Raw genomic sequence first — 9,187 nt, 5'->3', positions numbered from 1 at the left:
TGTTTAAAAACAAATCAACAAATGGGGGACAGGTGGCATTCAAAAGTGAACACACTGACTTTCATGATTAATTGTGAAAGCCCTAGCCCTAGGGAATTTCCTTACTCTCTAAAAACCGAAAGTCACATATCTGTAACGGTAAAAATCTTACATTAGTTGCTCCTTATCTTTGTGTTTTTTCCCTCTTTTCCTATTGCTTCCCTTTTCCGTGAATCAGTTTATGTGCATCATGCTCTCCATCGCACGTGTTATGAATTTTGACGTTCTGTTTCCCTGAATAAAATTACTGATGTGTGCAACACAAAAGATAGATAGATTGATAGATAAATAGATAGATAGATAGATTAATAGATGGATAGATAGACAGACAGATAGATGGATAGATAGATGGATAGATGGATAGATAGATAGATAGATAGATAGATAGATAGATAGATAGATAGATAGATAGATAGATAGATAGATAGATAGATAGAAAGAAGCATGCACAGGGAGAATGCGAATTGCTTCACAATTCATAGAAATCGCTAGGTTAATATATCTGTGCACACATGTTAGACTTGTACAGCAGGATGTGTTATTTCCTTATGGACAAAAACAGGTCTTGCTTTTCCATTATACTTACAAAATTATTCACATTATTTATGCTACATTGAGCGATCTAATTTCTTCGTGATAGTCAGCTAATTGCTCTGGCAGGTAATTAGAAGCAGCTTACGCCGCAAAGGGCTTCGTAGTTCACCTCGTATTATATACTTGCTCTGTAAATTATACCATATTTGCAAAGATCTTTTGAGCAAGTTCTCTGCGATCAATGATGAAATACTTTTTTTTCTTGGATTCGCACTGAATTATTCTGAAGCACGCGATATTAAACACATTTGTTCGTGCTCAGTGATCCAGAATAACGTGCCCATTATGGAAACGAATGGGACAGGTTTAGAGCAAGATTTCATGATGGCAATGTACAACAGACATGTGGGAAAATGATGGTATAAATAGGGACATCTGTTCAGTGCTGCCCATAAACTTATATACTGCACATAGTCGTGTGTCTTATATTTCATGCAATTCTAATAAGGTCGTAGGTATATATATTTTCGCAACAAATCTGCAGTACTGTAATGCTTAGAATTCATCAGTGTAGCGCAATTATTAGGGAAAAGGCAGAGTGCATTCGGTTTCATTTGTTTAAATGTGTGTATCAGTGAGACCTTGAACAAGGATCTTTTTTTAAACATGTGTTTTGATTACACCAGCGGACGAACAGCTCCTACATTATTTGTAATTAAACACTATTCCCAAAGTAACATTTATCTTCTTCTCCCTGCGATTACAATTGGCAACCGTCTGCTGGGGTCGGCTGATAATCTCCTTGCAGTCCCACGGTTTTTCCAACACGATTCAAACGTATCTAATCGATAACGCTTAAGAGAGGGCGAGAGCTCACGAGAATGTGTTATGTACGCGTTTGCATCTCTGTCATACATACGATGTTTGACTTTTCAAATAAAAAAAGGTTTGACTTAGAGATGCAAAACTGAGAAAAGACATCGAGAAACACGAGAAGTGTAACAATGACGACAGACAAATGTAGATATCAGAGGAAGAAGATGTCCCAGACCTGTGTAAGGTACAGGTGGGAAAATAAACTGGAAGGACAAAAACGTACGGGGGTGACTGGGAAGTCAAAAGGGAGTGAGGGGTAAAAATGGCTGTTAAGAATTAAAATAGAGAGATGGAGACAGAGAAAAGTGGCGGCTGAGCCAGCCGACGCGATGGATACAGGGACAGCAGGCAACAAAGAAAAACGCGAAGATAAACATGACACAAAAATAGAACTAGATTAGACCGGCATCGCTGAAACTGAAAGAGAACTACAGAGAGAAGGGAATCGGGTTGAGGAAATGCGGATGGGATCGAGAGAGTTAATGGGGGATGGAGAGAGAAAACTCAAAGGATGGAAAGGGAATAGTAAGGAAGGAATTGGGGTTAGTGACAAGAACCCTGGGCAAATAGATACAAGGAGAAAAAGAAACAAAATAGGAGAAAGGTCAATAAGTAAGTGGTTTTATCCTCCTTGGAAGTACAAAGATAAAACATATGACAATGTGTACTGGATAATTGCGATGTCAACAGATCAAAATTTATTACAAGCTTCATAACTGATATCGCGGGCGTGAAGTGGCTTACAAACCGTCCATCCACTGAGCCTGTCTCATTAATTACAACCTGATTCCAAGCTTTTGCCTAAATTGTATCGGAACCAGAGCAGAAACGAAATTCCGCTAAACAGTCGCGTTTACCCGCAGACAGCTTTAAACGCCTAGGGTAGAGCTGTTCTGATCGGTGGAGTTCTGAATGTCTCCCTATTTTTTGTTGTTGTTACAGAATCAAGTAACAGATACGTCCAGATGTGCCTCCGGTTGATCTTAGGATGTAAATTAGATACCTAAAGCTGTTCTCCAAATCGAAGAAACAGAGAAATTAATCTGTGCAACTATCAATCATAGGCTGTAATAAAGCAACGGACATGGATGAGACAGATGATATGATTAAGGAGCTGTGGTCGTTTTAATTAACTTTTTGCTGTCCTGTAATGATCAAACTGGTCAACAGACCCGGTCAATAAGCATGTTAATATCAAACAAATAAAACTGGGGATGATTAAAAACCTCCTGGTTTATTAAATTTGAAATTCAAATGAAATTTATGCTGCAGGCGCATGCAGAATGCTAATGTATGCTTTCTTTATTAGAAGAGAACTTGCCTTCTGCTGGAATGATAAGTCTCTCTTCTACCACTAAAAAAAATGATTGGAAGTATTTCCTTTTGAATTATTTGCACTCACAGCAATTGGATAAAACACAGTATAACCGCGGATTCTAACTGCTCCATTTTTTTTTATCAGCGTGTACAGGTATTACTTGCAAGATTGAGGGGAAAAAAAACTTCGGTCAAAATGTATAAATTGCATTCATGTGTTTAAATTTAAGAAAAGCGCACCCAATTTGTTTTTCCTAACGCCTTATATAGGAAAATTGTAAAACAAAAAAAATCAACATGAAGCTTCGGTTTTAATTTGCTTAGTGATTTCTGAATGAAAGCTAGCAAAAATAAATTTCTTGGTGGAGAAATCCCAGGCAAACAAAACGGAGATCGCGAGAGAATGGATTAAATGGACTGAACTTGCCTCTCATTAACCACAATTCTACATTCACGATGAATTTAAATGTCAAACATAATTCGGCGTCCCCCTTTCGCCAGTGCCCTTTTGTTTTTTTTTAATCTCTGGCAGCAAGAAGTGAAACAGAGGCATAAACAAGCCGGCAGCTTCAGTGATAAATTCATGATTTGACAACTCCCCCAACTTTCCCAAAGTGTGCGTAAGTTAAACACAGTTTTGGCAGGAGAGGTGCGGGGTGGGAGAAGGGGGCGTATATACATTACTTCGCGAAAAAAAGTACGAATTTAAACTCACTTTTGAATGTATTTACAATAACGCAAACAACAGTAAAAAGATTTAACAGTATATGTGGGAAAATGGGAACTGCTATTCAAATCTGTAGTTCCGATGTGCGGACCTAGAAAGGTCCACTAAGCTGTTGTACAACTTACTGCGTTTTCTATCTCTCAGTTTGTGTCGCTTGAATTCTCTATGATTTTTTATTGCACCTGTTGGTCAAATGTTCCAATTATTATTATTATCATTGTTATATTATATATAGTAATTATTATATTATTAGTAAATACTGTATATAGGAATTATTATGTAGAGTAATATATGTAATTAAATGTCGCATTCACGACATAAAGTGTAGAGTTTTATGCTATCGAGGACTTGTTGAGAGGGGCAGACATGGAGAATGCTTGAGGTGAGAAACAGTTGGAAACAATGCAATCGTTCACCAAAATCGATCTCAATCGATAGTTCCGACGAGAAACAATGTTTTAACGGCGATTGTATTTCCTAACAACATTCAACGTTGTGGTTCTGTGTCTTCGGGCTTGTCAAACTGATTTACTGCCCCTCAGTTCATTGGCAGGAGCGTGCACCTACATTTTTTTGCCTCATGCTTTACAGATTTTTTTTCGTGGATCTGTTTTAGAACAGCTTATGTTGATGTTTTGCTAAGTTGAAAAGGCGGATTCGGCGTCTCCTTTATTGCTGGTTTACTTGCTGTGTCTGAAAGGTAAGCACGCCGTTTACCCATGTACTTGTCAGTTGTTCTGAAACAAGCGCAAACCACACGTTTGGGCAAATAAGATCATCGACAGTAGCATGAACGGGAGAAGTAAACCAAATAAGATGGTGCTAATTTAGGGGAAATGCCAATATATACGTTTCAATCCATATATTTATTATATATGTATCATTAAAGAGGTCGGTAAGGCAAAGTTAATTATTTTATTTGTTAAACGGAGTTCCCTCCTTTTCCCACCCCTTCCTCCTTCTGGGCTGTCCAGTCACGCCTTCTCAACATGCTAAAATCATCACCATCAGCAAGCTCAAATAAACATGGCATTCATTTTCATGAACACGATCGTTTCAACAAAGGCTTAACAGAGCTTTGAAATATCCAGATATTAAATATTGAAACAGAATCCAAACGCATCCGGTAAAGTGTGAAACCCAACTTCGAACTGCTTCCTGGAAACGCTCGCGATTCCGTTGACTTGGGCATCCCTCTCGACTTACTTCAGTGTCATTTACTGCGCTTTGTGGATTTTAAAGACAAAAAATCGGCAGGAGATCGTGTACGTCAGGACAGACTTCGTCGACGGAATTGGTTTGAGTAAAGAGTTTTAAAGCGACGCCTGCTTTGCATTTTAGAAACAGGTCGTGGAAAAAAAAACTGGTCAAACGAGTTAAAACAAGTAGATATCATTCAGCAATTACTTCCGTGGAACTCGAATTCAGAGAAGGGAGATTTACTCCAGACGGAACTCAGTTCAGGAATGAGAACAGATTTGTGGCGTCTTGACATGATGTTACTGCCCCGGTGAAACTGCTTTTTTTTTGTTGGAGAGGGGGTGCTAAATACTAAAGGGCTTAAAACAACAATAGAAACGAATGAAACGCCCAAGTACAACAGACAAACAACTGCTTTCAATCGGGACAAGTGGCTCAGATCATATTTATTTCAGGTATAACAGAACACCATTGGAAAGACAAACGATTTGTTTTACCTTCAACACACACAAACACTCACAAGCACATCCATAAAACGCCCTACTGGCGAAACATGTTGAGAAACGCTTGCTGTTTTACGCATAAAGAAAGGCGAACAAGGGAACAGGTGTTGCGGCTAAGGTTGAAGACAAGCATAAAAAAAACAAAATCAGCCGGACGCGCTTTGAATGCAAGGTACTGCTGAACTCTGAGCCCGTTACTCTGACTGCTGCGCTCGCCCGCTCTTGGTCCCTGCGCTGTGAACCTCGGCCGCTGTGAGCTGCGCTACCCTGCCCTGTTTCCGCTATGTGTCGCGTCCGGCTGGTGGCCCTGGGACCGCCCGTTCTGCCGTGAGTTGCGCTCCGCTGGTAAATTGCGCTGTGCTTCCCTCCCTGAGCTGTAAGCTGAACCTGCTCGCCCCGCTGCGAGTTACGCCGTGCTGTCCGCTCCTTGCTCCGCTCTCGGCTCCGCTCCTGTCGCTGAGCGCAGTGCAAGTGCGGCGCCTGACGTCACAATGCGCCGTGTCACGGCGCCGGCGACGTTGATTGGCTGCCGGCGGCTTAGCGGTACTTCAAAGGCGAGAGACGCTACAATTGTGGTTGAATGGGCGGAACTGATCATTGTATTGCACACCTCTAAAAAAAGTGCTCTGATTTATAAATAATAATAAAAAAAAGAGATCCTCTGAGGAGGGCAGTTTTTTTGTGATGGCAACTTCACTTCTAGGGGTGAGTCTAAGGATTTTCTTGCTGGTTTAATTAGCTCTTTGTTGTTGGATCGAGGTGGTTAAAAAAGTCCCAGTCAGGGCAGGACTATCAGTCTCCTGTTGAGAATTTTTTATAAAGCAAGAGGTAAAAGAAGGGCCGAGTCACTTTTTAGTTTGGCACCGCTCTGAGGGCATTTGCACGAACTTCCTCTAAACGCGATCCCACGGAGAGGCAAAGGGAAGGCCTCACTTTTACATTTCAGCAGAGTTACCTGTGGTCTTTTTTTGTAAACAAAAAAATTGCCTTCTGATTTATCCTTGCGATCCTGCAGGTTCTACAGGTATGTTAGTTCTATTCTTTCTGTTGCAGTTTGTGGATTTGGATGAGGCCCAATTCTGTGCTAAATCTTGAAGTTTGCCTAATGTTAAGAGAGTAACGATTAAACTGTAAAAGCTGTTTTCTATGGGAGCTTCATCAAAGTTCCCGTAATGTACTGGCACTTTTTCGCGTCTAACTTAAAGGACTTAAGCGTATTTGAACGAACCGTGCAACTTTTAAGCCGAACGGTGTCAGCTGGCTTTGTAAGGTCAGTTGCAGTCTTAATGTGCTCGTATCCAACCGGGCTTTATCTCAACTGTGTGCATTGTTGTGTTTTTGTGTTTGCTCCCCCCGTTTCCAGGAAGAACCGAGGCTAGGATCAACTCCTCTGGCGATGTTGGCCGCAACGTGCAATAAAATCGGCAGCCCGAGCCCGTCTCCGTCCCTATCGGACAACGCGTCTTTTGGGAAAGGCTTCCACCCTTGGAAAAGGTCCGTCTCCAGCTGCAACAGTGGCTCCAGCCTCTCGGGCTTCGGGGCCAGGAACGGGGCAGGACTGTCCGATTCTTTCAGTGTCAGCTGCTCTTCGGGAGGAGGCGGCGGCGGCGGAGGAGGCGGCGGCGGAGGGCCAGGGGGCAGCAGCGCCTTCTCGCTCACCTCCAACCCGGCTTCCAGCTCACCTTTTGGGAACGACTACTCGGTGTTTCCGTCGGCGGCGGCCAGCAGCGGCTCTCAGGACGCCGGCCAGCCGGTCTTCATCTCCAAGGTGCACACCACGGTGGATACGCTGCCCAACAGCCTGCAGGGCATCTACCCGCGAGTGGGCATGGCGCACCCGTACGAGCCCTGGTTCAAGCCGTCGCACCCGGGCATCGCGGGCGAAGTGGGCGGCGGCGCCAGCGCCTGGTGGGACATGCACCCGGGCGCGGCGGGCTGGCTCGACGTGCAGAACCCGAACGGGCCGCTCGCCTCGCCTCTGGGCGCCTACAACTCGGACTACCCGGCCCTCGGCCACTCGGCCTTCAGCACGGCGGCGGCTATCAGCGGAGGCTCATCTCACCTCCTGGCTGGAGGGCAGCATCTCATCGCCCAGGAGGGTTTCAAACCGGTGCTGCCACCGTCCTCGTACCCAGAGCCTGCCCCTTCGCCCCTGGCTAGCAACCCGGCGCTGGCAGCTCCGGGAGGGTTGAGTTCCGCCGCCCGCGGCTCTTCGGCCCGTCGTTACTCGGGCCGGGCGACTTGCGACTGCCCCAACTGCCAGGAAGCCGAGCGCTTGGGTCCAGCCGGGGCTAGCCTGAGGAGGAAAGGTCTGCACAGTTGCCACATCCCGGGCTGCGGCAAAGTCTACGGGAAAACGTCGCACCTCAAGGCGCACTTGCGCTGGCACACGGGCGAGAGGCCGTTCGTCTGCAACTGGCTGTTCTGCGGGAAGCGCTTCACCCGCTCGGACGAGCTGCAGCGCCACCTCCGTACCCACACCGGAGAGAAGCGCTTCGCCTGCCCGGTCTGCAACAAGCGCTTCATGCGGAGCGACCACCTCAGCAAACACGTCAAGACCCACCAAGCCAGCGGGCTAGCAGGAACGGGAGGTGGAGGAGGAGGGGGGCCCGGGGCTCCTACTGCAGCCGGAGCAGGAGCCGCTACCGGCGGCAGCAAGAAAGGCAGCGACACCGACAGCGAGCACAGCGTCCCCGGCTCCCCTCGATGCCCATCCCCGGCCGAGCTGCTGCAGGCGGCAGCCCAGGGAGGTTCCGCATCCGCCCTCAACGGCCTCGACTGAAGCTGCAACCCCACACACACACACACACACACAAACGCAAAAAAGTAGGGCTTTAACTTTTCAGGAGAGATTGACGTGTAAGTACAACTTCAAAACTAAGGGGAGAGCTTTAACAGAGAGGCAGAGAAATCAACAGATAAAGCGCACCCGAACTCTGCTTTGCTAGCGTAGGCTGGGCGGCTGAGGACAAAAAATAAATATATAAGAACCGCATTTCAAATTCGCTCCAAGCCCCCAGGATCCCCATGTGATTTTTATTTTCCTTTTACAATTTGCTCGCCTGATTCTGTAAACCCGACTTTCACCCGTTGCAATGCAGTTTGCACTTTTTTTTCTGCTCACATCTCTCGATATCCATCTTAAATTTCCTTTCCAAATCAATGGACTACACCAACATTGGTGAGTTCACACACAGGCCCACGTTGATCCCACATAGAAACGTATATATGGCACAGTATGTTTTTACCTCTGCACAGCCGACTGTTCATTCGGGCCGCCTTTTTGAAACTGGAATATCTTGGTTTCTGCAAACGGGAGGGTTTCTCTCAACGCTTACCTATTTTCCAAATATCTTTTCTTCAGATCAAACGCACAATCCTAGTAAATGCCCAGGGCCAGAGTATCCGGTTTCTTTTATATTTGTCCTCAACCTCCTGAAGAAGTTCAAACACTTGCAGCTGCGAGTGCAAATTCTGCTTGTGCAGGAGACGATTTGTATATATAGCATTTTTTTGCCTGTAAATTCCTCGACGAGTATTTCAACATGTATATTAAGGTACTTATTCCTTTCGTTGTCAAACGAGAAATAAAATGACGGACTGATTTCAAACACGATTGCCGGCGCTGTGTAGTGAGAATGATACGGATAACAACTTTCTAAAATATCTGCAAGGCTTTGTAAAACTGGGGTCAGAATTAAGAATAGTTAATTATTAAATAATTACTCCACCACTATCTAGGTGAGAGACGTTATTTTGTCCAGGAGACGATTTGTATAGTACTTTCCTGTAAATTCTTCTGAAAAAAAATTGAACATATATAAGGGTAAATTTAAGGGTTTTTTTGGTTGTTGTCAAGAAAGTTAGTGATATGTCGCTGCAGAATTCAGTGCGATTTTCGGAACTTATATATCTTGAGGTGTATCCAGGATGCACTTTGAGAACTTTTTTCTTCTTTTTATTTTGAATTGTAAAAAAAATCTAATAGAAT

At 44.5% G+C, this 9,187-nt stretch overlaps 1 protein-coding gene across 4 annotated transcripts; it reads left to right on the top strand.

Annotated features, from left to right (window-relative positions):
- The first annotated feature begins 4,510 nt into the window (after nucleotides 1-4,510).
- On the top strand, nucleotides 4,511-8,812 carry LOC125448744 (transcription factor Sp8-like). Of its 4 annotated transcripts, none has more exons than XM_048524267.2 (2): nucleotides 4,511-5,148; nucleotides 6,560-8,812. In XM_048524267.2, the coding sequence occupies exon 2, from the start codon at nucleotides 6,593-6,595 to the stop codon at nucleotides 7,976-7,978; it is 1,386 nt and encodes a 461-aa protein (XP_048380224.1). In that variant the 5' UTR covers nucleotides 4,511-5,148; nucleotides 6,560-6,592; the 3' UTR covers nucleotides 7,979-8,812. The 4 variants fall into 4 exon arrangements, with proteins under 4 accessions (XP_048380224.1, XP_048380217.1, XP_048380199.1 ...); XM_048524260.2 differs by lacking the exon at nucleotides 4,511-5,148 and adding an exon at nucleotides 5,161-5,368; XM_048524242.2 differs by lacking the exon at nucleotides 4,511-5,148 and adding an exon at nucleotides 5,785-5,901.
- The last annotated feature ends 375 nt before the right edge of the window (nucleotides 8,813-9,187 follow it).

The sequence above is a fragment of the Stegostoma tigrinum genome, chromosome 2 (genome assembly GCF_030684315.1).
Source record: "Stegostoma tigrinum isolate sSteTig4 chromosome 2, sSteTig4.hap1, whole genome shotgun sequence".
In the NCBI taxonomy this organism is placed as follows: Eukaryota; Metazoa; Chordata; class Chondrichthyes; order Orectolobiformes; family Stegostomatidae; genus Stegostoma; species Stegostoma tigrinum.
The sequence above is the reverse complement of the archived record's forward strand: the minus strand, read 5'-3'. Positions and strand labels throughout refer to the sequence as shown.

Coding starts and splice junctions, on each gene's coding strand:
- LOC125448744 (XM_048524242.2), top strand. CDS start 5,881: ATGGCAACTTCACTTCTAGGG. Junction 5,902..6,559: donor TGGCAACTTCACTTCTAGGG/GTGAGTCTAAGG, acceptor CCCCGTTTCCAG/GAAGAACCGAGGCTAGGATC.